Source organism: Bubalus bubalis, chromosome 12 (genome assembly GCF_019923935.1).
Source record: "Bubalus bubalis isolate 160015118507 breed Murrah chromosome 12, NDDB_SH_1, whole genome shotgun sequence".
NCBI classification, from domain to species: Eukaryota; Metazoa; Chordata; class Mammalia; order Artiodactyla; family Bovidae; genus Bubalus; species Bubalus bubalis.
Window position 1 is genome coordinate 10,250,497 of NC_059168.1, and position 24,708 is coordinate 10,275,204.

The 24,708-nt window shown below is 42.7% G+C and overlaps 1 protein-coding gene across 1 annotated transcript; it reads right to left on the reverse strand.

The window, feature by feature from the left end:
* Positions 1 to 238: 238 nt before the first annotated feature.
* On the reverse strand, positions 239 to 23,078 carry MTHFD2 (methylenetetrahydrofolate dehydrogenase (NADP+ dependent) 2, methenyltetrahydrofolate cyclohydrolase). The gene is made up of 8 exons (XM_006045423.4): positions 22,921 to 23,078; positions 13,312 to 13,496; positions 6,024 to 6,146; positions 5,461 to 5,613; positions 4,938 to 5,045; positions 3,728 to 3,820; positions 3,214 to 3,339; positions 239 to 1,785 (listed from the first exon to the last, which is right to left on the reverse strand). Exons 1-8 carry the CDS (start codon positions 23,019 to 23,021, stop codon positions 1,622 to 1,624), a joined length of 1,053 nt encoding a protein of 350 aa, XP_006045485.2. The 5' UTR covers positions 23,022 to 23,078; the 3' UTR covers positions 239 to 1,621.
* Between the last annotated feature and the right edge of the window lie 1,630 nt (positions 23,079 to 24,708).

Below are 24,708 nucleotides of genomic sequence, written 5' to 3' on the forward strand. Positions count from 1 at the left end.
AAAGCATAAAGGCAGCAAAGGAACAAGCAGGGGAGAAGGGTGGCTCTGCATTGTTCTCCTTCCTCTCGCTGCCTCAAGCTGCCTGGAGCGGGAGCTGCTCCTGCCTTTATGAAAGCCAACTACTCAGCCCTCGAGCAGAAGACACAGGACCCATCCGAGCAGCAAATATGCCTGCCACAGCAAATACCTTCCGATCTGTGCAATCTAATGTTTTAAACACACACACACACACAGGAAAAAAATTTATATATATAATGTGGAGGAGGGGGAGATTTGGCAAAACACATCAAGAAGTCCTGTGTAAATTGAACATATGGTTTAAAATACTCAGAACAAGACTAACCACTGAAATGAATCTTACAGATGAAACTTCTGGCTTGGGATGTACAATTAAAAGGACTAGGCTGCTTTCTCCACAGCTCTTTAAACCAATTTGTTAAAGGCATAAGATTGGATGTTACCAAATACAGGAATATTTAAATTGATTACATCCAATGAGAAAAATTAGGTCACAAGAAGATAGTAGCAGAAAGATGAAGTATTTCAGAAACTCATTCCATATCAAGTCAGAAGTGTTTTATTTAAAAAATCAAAATGATGCAAAAAAGTCCCTTAATAAAGTCTGATTAAATTCAGTATTAACTCTGTCAAAAATTGATCAAGGAAAGCCAACAGGTGCAGCAGAGAAAAGCTGCCAGCTGTTGACAGTTCTTTGGTGGAAAAGTAAGTTCCATACTTATATATAGCTGCCCTAATGATTATCAAGCCCAAGTTATGTTTTCCAAAAATAGGTTTCAAGATACGCTAAAGAAACCATACAGACACTTCTAACAGTATAAAAATTTGACAGTGAAGTTTGAGGATATAGGAAAAGTCAAATATGACAACACACACGAATAATTTATAAAATAAGCCTTTCAATCCTAGAAAAGTAAAATGGGGAGACTCCAAGTGGTAATGAACATAAAACAAGGGCCAATAGCAAATGGGAAAACCCCAGACATCTTCCCAATGACTGAGTCACAAAATGATAGGGAGACTATCAACATGCAGTTTTCCTTCTTTATCATCAATACATATATAAATTAGGGTAAATTTTTTTCTACTCAATTACCATTTCTTTCTTCTTTAACTTTTCCCTAATTTTCTCTAGTAACATTTTTCCTTTGGTTTGACCAGTTGAACTCAAAAGGCTTGGAACCTAAAGTGAGTATCAACTCATTATTGGAATAGCACTTGGGAAATGCAATCGTAGAAAAGCCAAGCCTGGGCAGCATTGGTGGTATAATGGTGAGCACAGCTGCCTTTCTAAAGAAGACAAATTTCAACTGAAGAGGCCTGACAAAGTTAAGCAGCCATTCTCAGGGGGACAGGGTCCTCCCTGTTAATCTCTAGGGTAATGTTTCTCTTGGTTGGATCACATGACCAGCACGACAGTGGCATGCTCCCTGGTAGGTTATCGCAGAGCTACGTGTGCAAAAACACACTCATTTAAGCTTACAATAAATACAAAGCATTATTTAAAGCCATGTAAGTAAAGAAAAAATACTGCATTTCTATTGACCTGGTTTTCCTCTTGAACTGGCTTGGAGTGCTGTTCATGACACAGAAGACACAATAGTTAATTACTTGCTACTCCAAGTTCCTTAGACTTCAGTACTTCCTGTTCTTCGAGCCTCAGCACTTTTTTTGCAGCAATAATGGTATTCTTCATCAGCATTGCCACAGTCATGGGACCAACACCCCCAGGGACTGGAGTGATGTAACCTGCTTTCTTCTTGACTCCTACACAGAGATAAGACAGGCAAACTCTTTAATTATGGCAAAGGAACTCTATGTACTTTAACATATCATGGAAGAAGCATTCAAAGAAAAAGCAATAATATACATAAGCATCTCAATAAACCTCAAACTCATTTTAAAAAAAAAATCACATCTACAATACCCAAGAACAAGGGCTTTTGAACATATTAACAAAGTAACACACATTTAGGGATTTCCCAGGCGATCCAGTAGTTGGAACTCTGAGCTTCCACTGCAGGGGGTACAGGTTTGATACCTGGTCAGGGAACTAAGGGCTTCCCCCGTGGCTCAGTGGTAAAGAATCTGCCTGCAATGCAGGCAACACAGGAGACTTGAGTTCAATCTCTGGGTCAGAAGATCCCCTGGAGGATGAAACAGCAACCCACTCTGGTGTTCCTGCCAGGAAAATCCCATGGAGAGAGGAGACGGGTGGGCTATCGTTTATGGGGTTGCAAAGAGTCAGACACAACTGAGCAACTGAGCACTCACAGGGAACAAAGATCCCACATGCTGTGCAGTGTGGCCAAGAAAAAAACCAATAATAAAATAACATGCATATAATAAGCAGAGTTGTTCAATGAATATACTTAAATAACCAGCCATACTTTTCCTCCATATTAAATCAGTTTAAAAAGAAACATCTCAGTAGTTAACTGTATGGAAGTGTAACTATAATAATAATAAGGATTACTTCAATTAAAACCTGCTTACAATATTTTCTTAATTTTATTCTATTTATTTAACTATACTGTTTGCCCAAAGCACCAAGCAAAGTAATTTTCTGGAAAGTAAAAAGAATTTTTTTAATCCAATCTAAAGGGAAAAATTACTTAGATACCTAGGCTTGGGTCTGACTGCTTGAGAAGAAATAGAAAGCTAGAAATAGAATTATCAGCATAAAATTCAGATAAATTCAGAACTGAAAGGAGAAATCTATCAGGGAATTCCAAAATTTTAGTAATATGGCTTTTTCCTGGACTTTTAATATTGCAAGTCTGAGATCTCTTCTGTCAGTACGAAAATGAGAAGTCTGTAATACTTTTTAGGAGACTCATTGGTTTAGAAAAATCACTTCATTAAATTTTCAGACTTATTAAAAGTCTTGTTTTCATTATAGAATAACCCTAAAGAGAAGAAAGAAATTTCCTGAAAACTTTATATTTGTTCTCCATAATTTGATGATACAAACACCTAAATTCTAGAATGACTATAATTTTTTAAAAGATTTCTCTTAATTATCATGGAAAGCATGATAATAATTGGTAATAATGATAATGATAATGGTAAAAATGATAATAAATGGTAATAATCAAGGTAATATAAGTTTAAAAGTTAAAGAAAAAGTAAATAGTCTGCCCTAATTGTCCAATAAAAGTAGTATTTATTGATTTTTATATTTTAAAAAGTTACCTTCAAAATCTACATCTCCAACCAACTTGGGTTTAGCAGTTATGGGATCTTGAATTCTATTTATTCCCACATCAATGACAGCTGCTCCTTCCTTGATCATATCTGCTGTGATCAGATTTGGAATACCTAAAAAAGGAGATAGGAATGATCAATTTAGTACTGAAAAGAATATTCCACCTGTAAGATTCTTATCAATTTCAAGACACCTGCAAGAATGAATTAGCTTGTTTTATAAAAACTGATAAAAACTCTTAACCAGGGAAACAATTAAACTTCATATAGTGAACAGAAATATTTTGAGGCTGTAGAAATAACATTTATCCATCAAATATATAATGGAAAGCCAGAAATCGGTATTCCAACCACAACTCTCATCTTTGTAAGCAGCTTTGACATTATGGTCAAACCTAGGGGAATATAGAATAAAACGGCAGGGCAGCAGGCAAATTCGAAGATAAGAGGTCCACCTTCCTCCTCTGAGCAAGGTGCTTCCACCCCCTCCCTGTGCTCTCACCTGCAGCGGAGATCACAATATCTGCAAGAGCTGTGTGTTTCTTTAGCTCCTCCTTAGGAGTGTAGCGATGAGATATCGTGACAGTGGCATCGCCTATGAGTTAAGAAACAGACGTCTTGTTTCTGAATCAAAGCAGGAAGGGATTAGACCTCAACTAGGCAAACCATGCCAGACATTCAAGACCTCTGAAAAAATAACTGACAAATCTTACACCATACTTTCTGGGCAGCCAATCATCATTAAAAAATAACAACAACAACTAATACTCAATTTCTTGTAACTTTTACCTGTTGGTCCTAGCTCTACCCTTTGGAGTCGTATATCATTAGATTTATTCCTTATCCTTTTTAACAGTCTTTCTAACAAAATGTCACTAGAATTACTCAAGGATTTTTCTTAAAAGTGTGCTGAAAGATATGTGGAAATATTTAGTTCTGATATATTTTATGTCTGATATAATCATGGATGGTCATATTATGATAATCATATAACTTTGATTTGAGAGTTTTTCTCAAATTAATAGAATTTGACATAATGATGGCACATTACAGTCATATGAATTCAACCCTTCGCAATGGTCTAAGGTCTTTTTTTCCTATCAAATGGCACAGATCAGGATACTAATTTTGAATAAGTTATACTTCTTAACTCCAACTATCAAAGCCATAACTGAAAATTCTAATTGTCTATAACCATGCTTCCACTCAAAACTCAAATTTCTGAGACATATCTACTTCTGAACTAGTTCCATACTGCTGCTGCTGCTGCTGCTAATTTGCTTCAGTCATGTCCGACTCTGTGTGACCCCATAGACAGCAGCCCACCAGGCTCCCCCATCCCTGGGATTCTCCAGGCAAGAACACTGGAGTGGGTTGCCATTTCCTTCTCCAATGCATGAAAGTGAAAAGTGAAAGTGAAGTCGCTCAGTCGTGCCTGACTCTTAGCGACCTCGTGGACCGAAGCCTACCAGGCTCCTCTGTCCATGGGAGTTTCCAGGCAAGAGTACTGGAGTGGGGTGCCATACTAGTGAATATAAATTAACTCTCGAGTAACACTGAGTACATCTTCTTCCACCAAGATTACTCCCAAAGTACCTATTAACAAAATTATAACAAAGACAAATAAAGCTTAACAAACACTTCCAAGCATCCACAGGGCAGTCTCTCTCACAAGGGAGAGGAGGACACCCTCCTGAGAGCAATCTTCTTACCTCCGGGCCGTTCATGGGCCCCATCTGTGTGCAGCAACATTGCAATGGGCATGCCAACATTTTTTGACCTTCCGGCCACAACCACATTCTTCCCTAGGGTTGGAATGCCTACAAAAAATAAATATATTTGCATTTCACACAGTGCCAGATTATCTTAGAGCACCTAAGAAAAAGGAAGACTGACACCTTAGGATGTGACTCTAATTTTGATAATGAAGGAAACCACCAGCTCATTGACTCATCGGTCAACTGAACCATCACTTGCTACACATAGTGAAAGCTGAAGGGAAACAGAAGCTGCAAAACGTTATACGAATGCGCACCATCACCACTATCAAAGCTTCAGTTTCCTTCAGAGTTTCCTGGATGAAGCAGCAAAAACAGTTGCAGGCAATTGCTAAGGGAGTTAGGCTCTGGGGAGTAGGACTAGATGATCTGAGCGGGGGGGTTCCACTGTTTGTTCTGTAGGAATTTTTACCATTTCGTAAGTATATTTTGATAATACTGAGATGGAGATACCTACCAGTTCGCTTAATTATTTCCCACACACCCCATGGAGTAGCTGGTAACATGGAACACTGGTCCAAACACATTCGCCCTACATTAATTACATGAAAGCCATCAACATCTTTGTCTGGAGAAACAGCATTGCAGACCTTTCTCTCATCAATGTGCTCTGAAAAAGAAATCAGAGCAGTGGTCAAATCACTGTTACATAGCACTGCTTGACTCCAGAGTACTCGGTTTGTGGTAAAAACCCATTCCCCTTCTATAACTCACCCTGCAATTTATTCATCTGTGCGTTAGGAACACACAGCAAGCAAAGCCAAATGCCAAGACCAAACCAGTGTCCTCTTGTCCTCCCCAAACCACTTCCCTCCACTGTCCTTTGTATTAAGACCTCAATACCAAGTCAGGGAGTAATTGGTATTCTGAGTAGGTCGGTCCCGTATCTAACAACATACTCACTCTCTTGAGTTTACCTCCCCTTTCTTTAAGACAAATACATATGAGGAGACAATTGTATAAACTAAACAAGCCTCTCCACGCCTCAGATCAGTTTCAATAGTGCTATGTAAATCTCACCTGGAAGAGGCAGCTGAACAAGGAGGCCGTCTACATTATCATCATTATTTAGTTTATTGATTAAATTCAACAGTTCTTCCTCTGAAATTGAAGCTGGTTTCAGAATGGTCTCACTGTTGATTCCTATAAGAAATTTTCAAGGTTAAAAAAAAAATAGACTATGGAAGATGGCGGAGTAGGAGAACACACAGTTCACGTCTCCTCACGCTGTGTCAGAGGTGCGTCGGAGAAGTTCTTCTGGAGTGCGTGCTGGGCACTGGCAGAGGGCCTTGGACACCTAGGGGGATGGGAGGAGTCCCAGCGCAATCTTTATTTCAGAAAGAAAAAAAATTTTTTTTTCTTTTCTGTTTAGTGTCCTTCCCAGGTAGGGTGTGGGAAGGAAGCGGGGAACAGTGGAGGCAGGACAGAACCAGCACCCCTGGGGGAAGCTGGGGGAGAGGAATCAATCCCACACTCAGGGAAGCATCCTCACAGTGGGGGGTCAGCAGGGAAAGGCAAGGACCTTAGGGGGACCTCAGGATGGGAGGGGAATGCAGCAGCCAGTGTGTGGGGGCAGGATGGAGTGGAGCCTGTGCACACAGCCCATGCCGCAGCCCTTCACACCCCAGTCTGTGTGTCTCCTGGTGGGGAGGAGGGCTGGGTGCTGCAGAGTGGGATTTGGGGAGTGGATCCGGGGAGGGGACAGCAGTTGGTGGTAAGGGGATGGCCTGGGGTGTTGGTGGGAGGAGGGTCTTGGGCCACAATGGGAGCAAGGCACCATTGTTGAGTGGCACATGAAGGGTGGGGCCACCACAGCAGAACCTTTCCCGGCCCACCAACCCAGCTTCCTCGGGCAGTAATGGGAGCACACGCCTGCCCAGGAGGTGTGGCAGGCTCGCTCACCTCTCAAGCCACAGTCTCCCCAGTCTGCTCAGGCCCTGGCAAGCCTGCTGGGGTTCCAGCCTGAGCCCCACCTTCACCAAGGCCTCCTCTGGCTGCTGGGGTCCCAGTGGACCCAAGCACCACCCCTGCTCAAAGCCTCCATGAGTCATGGGTCCAGGCAGGCAGAGGGCTGCCCACTTCCAAGGCTTCTTCCAGTTGCTCCAGCCCCTGCGGACATGCCCACGGAAGCCTATGCTCCAGTCAGCCTGTGCTGACACGTGTGCTCTGGGCCAGCTTCAAGAGCAGACCCTAGTGGAAGGAGCACACACAGAGCTTTTCTTTGAGTTTGTTTTTTTAATTTATTTTTTCTTTTCTGTTTAGCTTTCAGTTTCAGTTCAGTCACTCACTACTGTCTGACACTTTGTGACCCCATGGACTTCAGCACACCAGGCTTCCCTGTCCATCACCAACTCCCGGAGCTTGCTCAAACTCATGTCCATCGAGTCGGTGATGCCATCCAACCATCTCATCCTCTGTCATCAGCTTCTCCTCCTGCCTTCAATCTTTGCCAGCATCAGGGTCTTTTCCAATGAGTCAGTTCTTCGCATCAGGTGGCCAAAGTATTGGAGTTTCAGCTTCAACATCAGTCCTTCCAATGAATTCAGGATTGATTTTCTTTAGGATTGACTGGTTTGATCTTCTTGCAGTCCAAGGGACTTTCAAGAGCCTTCTCCAACACTACAGTTCAAAACCATCAATTCTTCGGTGTTCAGCTTTCTTTAAGGTCCAACTCTCACACCCATACATGACTACTGGAAAAACCATAGCTTTGACTAGACGGACCTTTGTCAGCAAAGTAATGTCTCTGCTTTTTAATATGCTGTCTAGGATTGTCAGTTTTCATTCCAATCCCAAAGAAAGGCAATGCCAAAGAATGCTCAAACTACCGCACAATTGCACTCATCTCACACGCTAGTAAAGTAATGCTCAAAATTCTCCAAGTCAGGCTTCAGCAATATGTGAACCATGAACTTCCTGATGTTCAAGCCGGTTTTAGAAAAGGCAGAGGAACCAGAGATCAAATTGCCAACATCCGCTGGATCATGGAAAAAGCAAGAGAGTTCCAGAAAAACATCTACTTCTGCTTTACTGACTATGCCAAAGCCTTTGACTGTGTGGCTCACAATAAACTGTGGAAAATTCTGAAAGAGATGGGAATACCAGACCACCTGACCTGCCTCTTGAGAAATTTGTATGCAGGTCAGGAAGCAACAGTTAGAACTGGACATGGAACAACAGACTGGTTCCAAATAGGAAAAGGAGTACGTCAAGGCTGTATATTGTCACCCTGTTTATTTAACTTATATGCAGAGTACATCATGAGAAACGCTGGACTGGAAGAAACACAAACTGGAATCAAGGTTGCCAGAAGAAATATCAATAACCTCAGATATACAGATGACACCACCCTTATGGCAGAAAGTGAAGAGGAACTACAAAGCCTCTTGATGAAGGTGAAAGTCGAGAGTGAAAAAGTTGGCTTAAAGCTCAACTTTCAGAAAATGAAGATCATGGCATCCAGTCCCATCACTTCATGGGAAATAGATGGGGAAACAGTGGAAACAGTGTCAGACTTTATTTTTCTGGGCTCCAAAATCACTACAGATGGTGATTGCAGCCATGAAATTAAAAGACGCTTACTCCTTGGAAGGAAAGTTATGACCAACCTAGATAGCATATTCAAAAGCAGAGACATTACTTTGCCAACAAAGGTTCGTCTAGTCAAGGCTATGGTTTTTCCAGTGGTCATGGATGGATGTGAGAGTTGGACTGTGAAGAAGGCTGAGCGCTGAAGAATTGATGCTTTTGAATTGTGGTGTTGGAGAAGACTCTTGAGAGTCCCTTGGACTACAAGGAGATCCAACCAGTCCATTCTGAAGGAGATCAGCCCTGGGATTTCTTTGGAGGGAATGATGCTGAAGCTGAAACTCCAATAATTTGGCCACCTCATGCGAAGAGTTGACTCATTGGAAAAGACTCTGATGCTGGGAGGGATTGGGGGCAAGAGGAGAAGGGGACTCCAGAGGATGAGATGGCTGGATGGCATCACTGACTCGATGGACATGAGTCTGAGTGAACTCCGGGAGTTGGTGATGGACAGGGAGGCCTGGCATGCTGTGGTTCATGGGGTCGCAAAGAGTCAGACACGACTGAGCGACTGATCTGATCTGAGGATTGTCATAGCTTTTCTTCCAAGAAGCAAGCATCTTTTAATTTCATGGTTGCAGTTACCATCCAGAGTGATTTTGGAGCCAAAGAAAATAAAGTCTGTCACTGTTTCCATTGTTTCCCTATCTATTTGCCATGAAGTGATGGGACCAGATGCCATGTTCTTACTTTTTTGAATGTCGAGTTTTAAGCCAGCTTTTTCACTCTCCTCTTTCACTTTTCATCAAGAGGCTCTTCAGTTCCTCTTTGCTTTCCACCATAAGGGCGGTATCATTTGCATATCTGAGGTTATTGATATTTCTCCCAGCAATCTTGATTCCAGCTTGTGCTTCATCCAGTCTGGCATTTCACAAGATGTACTCTGCATATGAGTTAAATGACAATATACAGCCTTGGCATACTCCTTTCCCAACTTGGAAACAGTCACTTGTTCCATGTCTGGTTCTAACTGTTGCTTTTTGACCTGCATACAGATTTCTCAGGAGGCAAGTAAGGTGGTCTGTATAAAAGAGATAATGAATGAGAACCTACTATATAGCACAAGGCTTCCCTAGTGGTTCAGTGGTAAAGAATCCACCTGCCAATGCAGAAGATGTGGGTTTGACACCAGGGTAGGGAAGATCCCCTGGAGAAGAAAATGGCAACCCACTCCAGAATTCTTGACTTGGAAATTCCATGGAGAGAGGAGCCTGGTGTGTTACAGTCCACAGGGTTGCAAAGAGTCGGATACGACTTGGTGATTAACAACAACAAGAACAGCTGTATAGCCCAGGGAACTCTACTTAATGCTCTGCGTGACCTAAATAGGAAGGAAATCCAAAAAAGAGAGGATATATGTATACATACGACAGCTTTACAAATAGCTGAGGAAAGAAGAGAAACAAAAAACAAGGGAGAAAGGGAAAGGTATACCAACTAAATGCAGAGTTCCAGAGAATAGCAAGGAGGGACAAGAAGGCCTTCTTCAATGAACAATGCAAAGAAACAGAGGAAAACAACAAAAGGGTAAGACTAGAGATCCCTTCAAGAAAACTAGAAATATCAAAGGAACATGTCATCCAAAGACGGCCACAATAAAGGACAGAAATGGTAAAGACCTAATAGAAGCAGGCGAGATCAAGAAGAGATAGAAAGAATACACTGAAGAATTGTACAATAAAGATCTTAACGACCCAGATAACCACGATGGTGTAGTCTCTCACTCAGAGCCAGATATCCTGGAATGTGAAGTCAAGTGGGCCTTAGGAAGCACTGCTGCCAATAAAACTAATAGAGGTGATGGAATTCCAGCAGAACTATTTAAAATCCTCAATGATGATGCTATTAAAGTGCTGCACTCAATATGTCAGCAAATATGGAAAGCCCAGCAGTGGCCACCGACTGGAAAAGATCAATCATCTTCCCAAGAAGGGCAGTACTAAAGAATGTTCAAACCACTGGACAATTACACTCATCTCCCATGCTAGTAAGGTTATGCTCAAAATCTTCTAAGCTAGGCTTCAGCACTACATGAAGTGAGAACTTTCAGATGTTCAAGCTGGGTTTAGAAAAGGCAAAGGAACCAGAGATCAAACTGCCAACATACACTGGATCACAGAGAAAGCAGGGGGATTCCAGAAAAAATCTATCTCTGTTTCATTAACTATGCTAAAGCCTTTGACTGTGTAGATCATAACAAACTGTGAAACACTCTTAAATAGGAATACCAGAACATCTTACCTGCCTCCTGAGAAATCTGTACCCAGGTCAAGAAGCAACAGTTAGAACCAGACATGGAACAACTGACTGGTTCAGGATTGAGAAAGGAGTATGACAGGCTGTTTATTGTCACCCTGTTTATTTAACTTATACACAGAGTACATCATGCAAAATGCCAGGCTGGATGAAGCACAAGCTGGAATCAAGATTGCTGGGAGAAATATCAACAACCTCAGATACATGGATGATACCACTTAAATTGCAGAAAGCAGAGAGGAACTAAGGAGCCGCTTGATGAGGGTGAAGGAGGAGAGGAAAAAAGCCAGCTTAAAACTCAATATTAAAAAAACTAACAACATGGCATCCAGTCCCATCACTTCATGGCAAAGAGAAGGGGAGGAGATGGAAGCAGTGACAGATTTCCTCTTCTTGGGCTCTAAAATCACAGTGGATGCTGACTGCAGCCATGAAATTAAAAGACTAGTATTTTTTGGCAGGAAAGTTATGACAAACCTAGACAGTGTGTTAAAAAGCAAAGACATCCCTTTGCTGACAAAGGTCTGTATAGTCAAGGCTATGGTCTTTCCAATAGTCATGAAGAGATGTGAGAGCTGGAAAATAAAGAAGGCAGAGTGCCGAAGAACTGATGCCTTCAAAATGTGGTGCTGGAGAAGACTCAAAAGTCCCTTGGAAAACAAGGAAAAAAGACCAGTCAATCTTAAAGGAAATCAACCCTGAATACTCATTGGAAGGACTGATGCTGAAGCTCTAATAATTTGGCCACCTGACGCGAACAGCTGACTCATTGAAAAAGACCCTGATGCTGGAAAAGATTGAGGGCAGGAGGAGAAGAGGGCAAAAGAGGATGAGATGGTTGGATGGCATCACCGATTCAATGGACATGAAACTGGGCAAACTCTGGGAGATGGTGAGGGACAGGGAGGCCTGGAGTGCTGCAGTCCATGGAGTAGCAAAGAGTTGGACACAACTGGTAACTGAAGAACAATGACTGATTCACTTTGCTATAAGAAGAAAGAAACACAACACTGTAAAAAGAATTATACTCCAGTAAAAACTTCTAAAGAATTTTAGGCAAAAGTATTCGAAGAATAAAAGAATAAAATAAAATAGAGGCATTTATTGGGGCAAGGCTACACTGCCTGCCACGCTATCAGCAAGGCTTTTAATCATCACAACCACCCTGGTAGCTGGAAAGCTTAAACAGGCTCACAGAGGTAACCTTGTGAGAGGTAACTTCTCAAACAAAACACTAAAAGAGTACTAGCTTGGTACTTTCTATGTATTATTCTACATAATCTTCATTAACCTCATCTTATAGACAAGGCCCAGAGAAACTGAAATATAAGCCGGCTAGTGACAAAGCCAGTCTTTGCAGTTCCAAAGTCCATGTTCTTCCCGCTATACCATGCTACCTCCCATTCCAAAGTTTTAGAAAGCCATAGCTTACTGGTTTCTAGACGTTCTGAAGGTTTTACTTTTATAATTTTGTTTATAATTACTTTGGCCATGCTGGGTCTTTGTTACTGCGTGGGCTTTTCTCTAGTTGCGGTCAGCAGGGTCTGCTCTCCAGCTGCAGTGCGCAGGCTCATTGCAACAAGGCTTCCCTTGTGGAGCTCAACAGTTGTGAGGGGCATGGGCTTAGCAGATCCATGGCACATGGGCTCTTCCCAGATCAGGGACTGCACTTGTGTCTCCTGCATTAGCAGGTAGATTCTTTACCACTGAACTACTAGAGAAACCCTACAGGTTTTTCAATGAAGAGGGCAGGAGGCCTCAATCCTCAGTGATAAAGAACAGAGTATGCCAAGGGCTCACGGTGCAGCGGTCTCACAGCCCTTCAGAAGGGTGGGCACACAGTGCTCAGACCACTGACCCACAGAGAAGCAGGCAGGGGCACAGCTGAGCCTCCTCACCTCTGACCTGTGGCCACACAGTCTCCAGGACAGTGAGACCTGGAACCCAAACCTCCCATCACTCAGACCTGCTCCTTCTGCATCCAAACCCTCAACCACTGCTAAACTGTATGCTTTAATTGGCTTTGGAACCCATTGGTGGAGAAACCACAGCCTATTTCAAAGAAGCCAGAGTCATTTCCTGCAAATCCATGACTATATTCTAGGCCACATCACTGAGGTCTCCTCAACCACATGCTCAAATACTTTAGTCACAGACTCATTGCTCAAGGAAAGCAGATGTAAACGGTGTTCAAGGTCAATTATCAATGTTAGCCTGTAACAGAATTCAGATTACATTCCAGAAGACACCGAGAAACCAACCATATTCCTCCAGTCCTAGTCTATAAACCTCCTCCCCAACATACAGCCTGATTTCTTTCTGACAAATATTTGGATTCATTTGAACGCATTAGCCTCCTCTGTTTGGGTTTTCTAAGCAGAAAAAAGAAGTGTAAGTTACAATAGAGTTTGCCTCCGATTAAATCTCAATTTAACAGTAGTTGGGGTCTGAGAGTGACACGTACCCACACTGGCAGCTGCTCTGGTTTTGTTGAGGACATAGGACTGACTTGCAGGGTTCTCGCCAACCAGAACCACGCTCAGGTGTGGCCGCTTGTTGCCTGACGCCACCCACTCTTCCACCTCCTGCCGCACTTCCTGCTTGATCTGCTCAGCAAGTTTCCTTCCAGAAATGATAACAGCTTCATTTCTGCAGAAGGCAACAGAATCACAAAAACAAATGGCTTGAATTTTTGTAAAGAATAAATAAAGACTACGAAAGTGTCATTAAGTACCAAAAACTTTGGGTGGAAGGGGAGGAGGAAGTGGAAGAAGATGGTCAAAAGGCACAGTGGGCCCTTCTATTTATTGGTTCCCCATTCAAGGATTCACCAACCAATGGGTTGGAAATATTTGGAAGGAAATTCCAAAAAGCAAAACATGAATTTGCCCTGCAGCTAGTAACTATTTACATAGCATTCACATTGTATTTACAACTATCTACCCAGCATTTACATGGTATTAGGTATTATAAATAAATAATCTAGAGATGATTTAAAGTATATGGGAGGATAGGTTATATACAAATACCATGCCATTTTATATAAAGGACTTAGAGCATCTGGGAATTTTGGTATCCTTGGGGTTCCTGAAACAATCCTACTCATATACTGAAGGATAACTGTACAAACTTCTAGTTATAAGATTAACAAGCACTAGGGACATAATGTCGGAGAAGGCGATGGCACCCCACTCCAGTACTCTTGCCTGGAAAATCCCATGGATGGAGGAACCTGGAAGGCTGCAGTCCATGCAGTCGCTAAGAGTCGGATACAACTGAGCGACTTCACTTTCACGCACTGGAGAAGGAAATGGCAACCCACTCCAGTGTTCTTGCCTGGAGAATCCCAGGGACGGCAGAGCCGGTGGGCTGCCGTCTATGGGGTCGCACAGAGTTGGACACGACTGAAGTGACTTAGCAGCAGCAGCAGCAGCAGCAGGGACATAATGTACTATATACAGTGAAGACTTTAGTTAACATTGCTGTATAATATATAGAAAGCTTGCTAAAATAAGAGATCCTAAGAGTTCTCATCACAAGGAGAATTTTTATATTTTTATAACAATATCTATATGAGGGTTTCTCTGGTGACCAGTGGTTAAGAATCTGCCTTGCAATTCAGGGGACACAGGTTTAATCCCTGGCCCAGAAGATCCCACATGCCACAGGACAGCTGAGCCCATGGGCCACAAGAAGACAAAAGCCACCACAATGAGAAGCTGGAGCACAACTAGAGAGTAGCCTGGCTCACCAAAACTGGAGAAAGAATGCACACAGGAACAAAGACCCAGCACAGCCAAGGATGAAATAAATATTTTTTAAAAACATATATCTATATGAAATGATGAATTTTAACTAAACCTACTGTGGTAATCATTTCCCAATGTATGTAAATCACACCATCATGCAGTATACCTTAAACTTACACAGAGATGTATGTCAATTGTTGTTAAGTTGCTAAGTCATGTCCGGCTTTTCTGAGACCCTATGGACTGTAGCCCACCAGGCTCCTCTGTTCATGGGTTTTTCCTAGGCAGAATACTGGAGTGGGTTGCCATTTCCTTCTCCAGGGGATCTTCCTGACCCAGGGATCAAACATGCGTCTCCTGTATTGCAGGTGGATTCTTCATTACTGAGTTACTAAGGATGTGATGTATGTCAATTACTTCTGAATAAAACTGGAAAAAAAACTTTCCCAAACTAAAAGTTTAGATTAGACTACGTAGTTCCTAATCGAGGGACAACTAAAATCTGAAAGAGAGACTCAAGTGGTAAATCTGTGTCCAGCTACATATTTAAGAAAATAAAATTGATTGAAATAATTACTACCATTAATCTAAACTTGGAGAATTTAAGTAACTGATAATTACTACTTGACAGAATATCATGTCACTAGATGTCATGTTTAGCTCTTCTGAATCCAGAGTCTAGGTTCTTAATGCTATACCATCCTGCCTCCTGATGTCTGACAACTGTAGGAAAAAAAAAATGTCGTTAACTTGCAATGTTTTATTTGATCTCTCACCGCTATGATGTTAGTTTGTTCTTATGCTTATATGCCATTTGTAGTTTATATTTTGCCTGTGTTAGCATCTAGTCATATGCTTTGAATCATTTCCCAGTTAGTGAATTGGCTTTTAATCTATATGTACTTTTAAATATTTAAATGATGTTATGCAGTTAAACCAATAAACAATATACTGGACAATACCTACTGCAAAATTTCAGGCTAAAATTGAAGAAAATCGGGAAAACCACTAGGCCATCCAGGTATGACCTAAATCAAACCCCTTATGATTATACAATGGAGGTGACAAATAGATTCAAGGGATTAGATCTGGTAGACAGAGTGCCTAAAGAACTATGGATGGAGGTTTAATGTTGTACAGGAGGCAGTGATCAACCATCCCAAAGAAAAAGAAATGCAAGAAGGCAAAGTGGCTGTCTGAGGAGGCTTTACAAATAGCTGAGGAAAGAAGAGAGGCAAAAAGCAAGGGAGAAAGGGAAAGATATACCCAACTGAATGCAGAGTTCCAGAGAATAGCAAAGAGAGCTAAGAAAGTCTTAAGTGAACAATGCAAAGAAACAGAGGAAATTAATAGAATAGGAAAGACTAGAGATCTATTCAAGAAAACTGGAGATATTAAGTGAACATTTCATGCAGGATGGAACGTACAAAGGACAGAAAGGGTAGGGGACTCAACAGAAGCAGAAGAGATTAAGAAGAGGTGGCACATATACACAGAAGAACTATACAAAAAAGGTCTTAATGACCTGGATAAACTGCTATGTTCAATATGTCAGCAAATTTGGAAAACTCAGGAGTGGCTACAGGACTGGAAAAATTAGTTTTCATTCCAATCTCAAAGAATGTTCAAACTACCACAAAATTGCACTCATTTCACATGCTAGCAAGGTAACTCTCAAAATCCTTCAAGCCAGGCTTCAGCAGTATGTGAACTGAGAACTTTCAGAGATACAAGCTGGATTTAGAAAAGGCAGAAGGACCAGAGACCAAATTGCCAACATTTGTTGGATCACAAGAAAGCAAGCGAATTCCAGAAAAACATCTATTTCTGCTTCATTGATTATGTACACTAAAGCCTTTGACTGTGTGGATCACTACAAACTGGAAAATTCTTCAAGAGATGGGAATACCAGACCACCTGACTTGCCTCCTGAGAGATCTGTATGCAGGTCAAGAAGCAACAGTTAGAACCGGACATGGAACAACAGACTGGTTCCAAATCAGGAAAGGAGTATGTCAAGGCTGTATATTGTCACCCTGCTTCTTTAACTTACATGCAGGGTACATCATGAGAAATGCTGGGCTGGATGATGCACAAGCTGGAATCAAGATTCTTGGGAGAAATATCAACAACCTCAGATACGCAGATGACACCACCCTTATGGCAGAAAGCAAAGAAGAACTAAAGAGCCTCTTGATGAGGGTGAAAGAGAAGAGTGAAAAAGGTGGCTTAAAACTCAACATTCAAAAAACTAAGATCATGGCATCCAGCCCCATCACTGCATGACAAATAGAAGGGGGGAAGTGGAAACTGACAGATTTTATTTTCTTGGGCTCCAAAATCACTGCAGATGGTGACCGCAGCCATGAAATTAAAAGACACTTGCTCCTTGGAAGAAAAGCTATGATAAACCTAGACAGGATATTAAAAAGCAGAGATGTTACTTTGCCAACAAAGGTCCGTAGTCAAAGCTATGGTTTTTCCAGTAGTCGTTTACAGATGTAAAAGTTGGACCATAAAGAAGGCTGAGCGCCAAAGAACTGATGCTTTTGAATTGTGGTGCTGGAGAAGACTCTTGAGAGTCTCTTGGACTGCAAGGAGATCAAACCAGTCAATCCTAAGGGAAATCAACCCTGACAATTCACTGAAAGGACTGCTGCTTGAAGCTAAAGCTCTAATACTTTGGCCACTTAATGGGAAGAGCCGACTCATTGGAAAAGACCCTGATGCTGGGAAAGATTGAGGGCACAAGGAGAAGCGTGACAAGGAGAGGATGACACAGTTAGATGGCATCACCGACTCAATGGACATGAGTCTGAGCAAACTCCAGGAGATGGTGAAGGACAGGGAAGTCTGGCGTGCTGCAGTCCATGGGGTTGCAAAGAATCAGACACAACAACTCCTCTCCATAGTTCTTCCTCGAAAAGACTTTTCAGAAGGATAGAGATTGTGGACTTCCCTGGTGGTACAGTGGATAAGAATCCACCTTCCAATGCAGGGGACACAGGTTCAATCCCTGATCCAGGAAAATCCCACATACCTCAGGGCAGCTAAGCCCATGTGGCACAGCTGGGAAGCCATCGCTCTATGGCCTGTGCGCTGCCCCTACGGAGGAAGCCCGCACACCTAGAGCCCGTGCTCTGCAGCAAGAGAAGCCTGTGCACTGTAACGAAGAGTAACCCCCGCGTGCAGCAGCTAGAGAAAGCCATCACACAGCAAGGAAGACCTGGCACAACCAAAAATTAATCAGTTATTTATTTTAAAAAAGAATCGGGATTGGAAGGGGGACCAGGACGAATCCATCTCATAGATGGCAGTGTGCTCTACCACAAGACCTCAGTACCCCATCCACAGCTGACACACCAGGAGTGAGTATCTGATGCCCAGAACAACAATTTCTAGGCTGGCCTGCAGTCTAGTTGGTGCAAAAGCTTATGCATCAGGAGTAGTGGTAGGGAACTAGATCAGAAAGAGCCTCTCTCTAATCTACATTCACATACTAGAATCACAGGGATGAGAAACTGCTTGTTAGGGGACAGACAATGAGACAACTCAGATCTAGAAGAACCTGTAGTCCCTCAAATATGTTCAAATCTCTGAAAGCCTATCTCTCCCTAATAACAACTGATTATGCAGCTCTTCCTGGGTTCCAATGTGGAAGATTCCTGGCTTTCTTATTTCCACATATATCCATACAGTAAAGTTCACATTACTTCAAATAGAACAAGAAGTGTACCTTACGAAAAAGGACCCCCACTGAAAACAAGATTTTCCCTTCAGATTTTTGTCCCCAATGTCATAAGGAATGCTACAACTCAACAATAATTAAGAACATGATTCTTTGAAACATCGAAACAATCTATTTCCCCTTATAGCGCATATTTTTTTTTTAACAGCACATATTTAACACTCAGGGATGACATCAAGGTACTGGATATTCTGTATGGTCAGATATAATTAATTCGCCAGGCCACTGTTAAGTCTTCAATGCCTGCTTTTAAGTTGCATTGTGATTAAATACCTACTTTAAACCAAGTCTCAGTGTCTTAGATGTAATGCAGTAATTTTATATCTAAACCTTATATTAATCTGTATTTCCATCTTTTGAGATAGTAAGATGATATCAACGGACTTCCCTGGTGGTCCTGTGGCTAAGAGGACCCCACACTCCCAGTGCAGGGGTCCCGGGTTCAATCCCTGGTCAGGGAACTAGATGCCACATGCCACAACTAAGAGTTTGCGTGCCACAAGTAAGATCCCATATGCAGCAACTAAGACCTGGAAAGTGAATAAATTATTTAAATAAATAAACATTTTTAAAAAATACCACAATTTTATAGCAAACCAAATGCTTTTACCTAGATTTCACTTGATGATACTAGTATAGTGTAAAATATATAACAGCATTTCATATATATTCATGGTAATATTAAGGAAATTAAGGAAAACACATTAATATTTACAAATCCATTTCAGATTTAGGGTTGAAGCAAACTTCTTCAAAAGGGCTTTGCTGATACAAGTACCCCTGGCAACATTCTTGATCTATGATAATATCGAAAATACCTGTCCTGGGACAGAAATAGAGTGAAAGATTAGTTTAAAAGGGCTTAGGACAGTAATTTATATTGAATGAAATAAGATATAAAGTGCTAGGCATATATATTAACTAAAAATTAATTTCTAACTCTCTTCTGTTTTTAGATTTACAGAGACACATCTTTAACAATACAATAGAACTGAACTGAACAGAACTGAAGGATCTATAAAAATATTGAGTGAAGTTAGATTTCACTTCACTAAAAAGTTCTTTTTGAAAGCAGTAAACTTAAGAGAAAATGGTAGCAGCACATTTGGACTAAGCATGATACAATAAAGCTAAGGACACAGGGTCCTGGGAGAAACCAGTGTTCCAAATTTCAGAGGCAAGTTCTGGATGTTATGCCAAATGCTTTAAAAAAAAAAAAGAGTCAAACAGTAACAAGAACCAAAACAAAGCCACAATGCAATAAGTATTGTTTATAATATAATTATTTTAGCCCTCCTCCTTGGACCACAACTCTGCCAAATGTGAAACACAGTCCTATGAGGACCTCATTACCTAATTTCCCAACTTTTTAACTTTTTTTGCTGAAGGGCACGTAAAGTTACTGCTGCTGCTGCTACTGCTAAGTTTCTTCAGTCGTGTCCGACCTTGTGCGACCCCACAGACGGCAGCCCACCAGGCTCCTCCGTCCCTGGCATTCTCCAGGCAAGAACACTGGAGTGGGTTGCCATTTCCTGCTCCAATGCAAGAAAGTGAAAAGTGAAAGTGAAGTAGCTCAGTCGTGCCTGACTCTCAGCGACCGCATGGACTGCAGCCTACCAGGCTCCTCCAGCCATGGGATTTTCCAGGCAAAAGTACTAGAGTGGGGTGCCATTGCCTTCCCCGAAAGTTACTGCTACCCCAGAATAAATGGAAATGGAGACTGAATTAGTCCCACAGGGAATCCAAAATGTATTAACCATATTGCTGCTGCTAAGTCACTTCAGTCGTGTCCAACTCTGTGCGACCCCATAGACGGCAGCCCACCAGGCTCCCCCGTCCCTGGGATTCTCCAGGCAAGAACACTGGAGTGGGTTGCCATTTCCTTCTCCAATGCATGAAAGTGAAAAGTGAAAGTGAAGTCGCTCAGTCATGTCCGACCCTCAGCGACCCCATGGACTACAGCCTTCCAGGCTCCTCCATCCATGGGATTTTCCAGGCAAGAGTACTGGAGTGGGGTGCCATTGCCTTCTCCAGAAACAGGACTATGCTGCTGCTGCTAAGTCACTTCAGTCATGTCCGACTCTGTGCGACCCCATAGACGGCAGCCCACCAGGCTCCCCAGTCCCTGGGATTCTCCAGGCAAGAACACTGGAATGGGTTGCCATTTCCTTCTCCATTAACCATATTAGCTAACACTTATTTAGAAGTGCTTGACTAGAAAGGACTGAAGGACTGTCCAAATAAAATTAGAAACCAAAATCCGTCAGTAGCATCTTCACTTTCCTAATTTAATAGATTATAGTACTAGATTTTCCATGAAAAATTAGTATCAGATATAATTTACAATTCATGATCATGACTTATTTTGGAAAGAGTTCTGTTATCTACTAATTAGTCAGTGATGAGTAAACAAAGACACAAAGGGAGATGGAACTCTACATTTATTAAACGCTAAACATTTTAGTTAGAGTTTTATATACATTACTCTCAGCTACTTGGGACTATTATAATAAGCCCATTATATAGAACAAGAAACTGAAACAGTAGTAACAAAATTCAAACACAAATTTCTGCCTCCAAAGTTCTTTTCTTTTTTTTCTATACCCCATGGTCTACAATACTATCTAACCATGAAATCTCTCACACTACCCCCACCCATCCACCCAAAGGAACACATGCAGACCTGTATTTTTAAAAAGACGTTTTAATTTTACCAACTAGCAGTAATCAAAGCAATACATCAGAACCCTGAATACTAAATATACTTACTTCCTTCAGAGATGTGGAAACCTATTCATCCAGAAAAGTGAAAGGAGGACACTGGTTACTAGACAGTGTGAGCAAACTGTTCCAGTTCTTTAGATTACAAATTAGAAGCTCCTTATAAATCTCTTTTCAATCATGGAACTGCATATGGCCAGAACTCAGGAAGGGAGGAAGAGGGAGGAGAACGGAGAATAATAAAACATGGCGCTGGAAAGGCAGATCAGGGTCAGACTAAGAAAATCCTTGAATGTCTCCCCAGAAATCTTCCAACAATCGATTAGAGACTTCCCTGATGGTCCAGTGGCTAGAACTCGGACCTCCCACTGCAGGGGGTCAGTTCCATCCCTAGTCAGGGAACTAGATCCCACTTGCCGCAACTAAGACCCAGTACAGCCAAATAAATTAATATTTTTATGTTAATTAATTAATTTTTGGTTGTGCTGGGTCTTCGTTGTTGCCTGAGGGCTTTCTCTGGTTGCGGCAAGTGGGGGCTACTCTTTCTTGCCAAGCGCAGGCTTCTCATTGTGGTGGCTTTTCTTGTGGCCCCGGGAGCACAGGTGGCCAGGGAGCACAGGCTCTAGGGCTAGCGGGCTTCAGTAATTGCAACTGGCAGGCTTAGTATTTGTGGCACATGGGCTCAGTTGCTCCACCGCATGCGGAATCTTCCCCGACCAGGGATCCAACCTGTGTTCCTTCATTGGCAGGTGGATTCTTATCCACTGTACCACCAGGGAAGTCTCAAATATTTTTTTTAATGCATTAATCCCCATTCTGTGCTCCAACAGCACCTTGGAAAACATCTCTAATAGCATTTTTACAGATTGGAAATTACACACTGTTCTGCCCCTTGACAGGTAGGGAAGTTCCACTAAAGAAAGAATAATTTTTTACCATCTCTGAATAATGCACAGCCTAGCACAGTACCTGGATAAAGGGGCTGCTGTTACAAATAAGCTCTAAAGACTGAAAGGAAAGAGGGTGCATAGATTTAGGGAACTGAAATCACAGCTCTCCCTCCCCCCAAAACTCATCAATCTATGTTTAGAATGGGAATTTGTGGTCCAGAAAGATCATGAAATATTTATAACCTCCCTAAGAAAACTCAAACAGAGCTTTCCCTCTTCTCTTCCCGGGTGTTCACCACCTCAGTTTACTTGATCTGGCACTGACCAACTCCGGGAGGGCTGCAGTCAAAATCCCGGTGACCACTGCACATTTATTATTCTCTCGGGAGGGAAAGGAACAGCTTGTAGAGCAGCACGAGCCACATCCACAACCTGGAGGAAGTGCTGGTACCGGGTGAGCAAAGCTTGTGGGGTATTTCATCAGACTGTTCTAACCCTCTCCGCCACTAGGGTTCCGGGAAGGGGCGGGTCGCTAGAGGCTGCTCACTTAACAACTCTTACTCGCGCTCGCCAAAACGTCACGGCTTTCCAGCTCTCGGTTTCACGGCCAAGGTCGGTCCTGGCCGGTGACTTCTATATGCTGCGTCCCAGAGCCTGCCTGCACCTCTGCTCCACACCGTGGGCCCCGTCCCACCGGCGGACTGGCCTCGAGACAGGGCAACGCCCGGAGCTTTGCCGGAGACCGGCTCCTTCCCGAAAGGCGGGCTCCCGGGCTCAGCCCACACGCCGAGCGAGAGCCCTAGCGGTACGCTGAGGCCACGCGGGGCTGCCGCGTCGCCCCGCCACACCCCTCTCTGTGGCCATCACCGCCCGGGACCGAGATGCTTCAGAAAGGCGTCCCTAGGCGAGCCGGCGCTCAGCTCCCCTCGGTTTTCCGCGCTGACCCAGCCCGCCGACCCTCTTACCGCACTGCCGAGAGGTGGAAAGGGCATTGATGGAGGCGGCCACTCTGCGCGGACCGGAGCAGTCGGGTGACCAAAGAGGTTATAAAGGAGGCTGCAGCCATCGTCAGCTCGGGGAAAGATGCGCGCGCTGGCCGCACGGTTATACCGCTGCAGCGTGGCAGGCCTCGCCTCCTGCTGGCACCCATTGGTCCCTGCGCTCTCCACTTGCAGTCTGTTGGGCCGCTGAAGGAGCCAATCGTTGTCTTCCTTTACCTTGGAGAATCCCCTGCGTGACTCTGAAGACTGGAGAGCTTGCCTAGACTGGCTGAGCCAGCCAAGCCCCTGCCAAACCGTTGTCAGGGAAGCCCGGACAAGTCATTCATTCATTGAGCAAATATCTTGAGTGCCTACTGTGTGCCAGACGCTGTTAAGAGTGGATAAAAAGAAAGGAAGATGGAATAGCAGCTAGTATATGTAGAAGAAAGGTGCAGTTAGAAAACAACTATTTGGCAAAATCATAGTAAAAATTGAGACTCATCAATGAATGTCAAAACAACTGATTGAAGTTGGATGAGGAACAAATGATTTACATATAGTTTTGCTAGATCTTCCAAACAAAAATACAAGATGCCCAATTAAACTTGAGAGGATGAGTCATACTTTACTTTCATCTGGCGACTTCCCTGGTGGTACACTGGTTAAGAGTCTGCCGTCCCTGCAGGGTACCAGGGTTCCATCCCTGGTCCAGGAACTAAGACCCCATGTATGGCAGGACAACTAAGTTCGTGCAGAGCAACTGCAGAAGCCTGCCAACTCTGCAAGAAGAGAAGCCAACGCAATTAGAGAGTAACCCCCAGCCCACCTCAACAAGAGAAAGCCCTTGCCTAGCAACAAAGACCCAGCAGAGTAAAAACAAAAACACTATTTATCTGTTATCGGAAATTCAGATTAAACTGGGCTTCCTGTATTTTATCTGTCTGGCAGCCTTATTTGCATAGTCTCAAAGTATCTCTCCCACAAAGTATTTTTATTAATAGCAAACAGGGGAAATGGCACATTTACAGTGGAGAAACCTGACAGTCATTACCTTAAACAAGTGATCAAAATTAACACCACCAGTAACAGGACAAGCATACATTATATGCCCTCAGATATGATGCATTGAGGAGGACACGTCACTTTATAAGTCATAGCCAGCCTGAATATTGAATCGAGTGATTTTCTTAAACCATTGAATTCCCTAAACTCATTACAGATTTTTTATTTACACATATAGAGGAGAGATCATAGACCTGGAATGTTAAAACAGTCCAGGAAAAAGCCACAGTCCTGAAATTTTGGAAGGTATTCGTAAATCTAAACCCAAGAATGTATCAGACAAGTCAAAACTGAGAGAGGTTCTACAAGAAAAACGTCAAAGTCATGAAAGACAAAGGATGAGGTGCTTTTCTAGATCAAATGACCCTGAGCATGATAATTAAAGGTAACACGTGATTCCAGCCCCACCCCACCCCCACAGTTACTTTTCTTTTTCCTTCATTCTTCTTTTTCTCTCTTTTTTTTTCCTCTAAAGAACATAGCAAACTCTGGGAGATGGTGAAGGATAGGGAAGGCTGGCATGCTGCAGTCCATGGAGTCTCAAAGAGTCAGACACAACTGAGCAACTGAACAATAACCTCGATATTCCACGTTCCAGGGTCTACTAAGGCTTCTACTTTAGCTTCAGATTTTCTTCCTTTCCACTTTCTGTTAGAATCATTAGATGATGAGGGTGGTTCTCTCGCCCATGGAGAAACAGAGTGACTCCTA

Coding starts and splice junctions, on each gene's coding strand:
- MTHFD2 (XM_006045423.4), bottom strand. CDS start 23,021: ATGGCTGCAGCCTCCTTTATAACCTCTTTGGTCACCCGACTGCTCCGG. Junction 6,147..13,311: donor CAGAGCAGCTGCCAGTGTGG/GTACGTGTCACT, acceptor AATTTCTTATAG/GAATCAACAGTGAGACCATT. Junction 3,340..3,727: donor TATTGTGATCTCCGCTGCAG/GTGAGAGCACAG, acceptor CTCCTTTTTTAG/GTATTCCAAATCTGATCACA.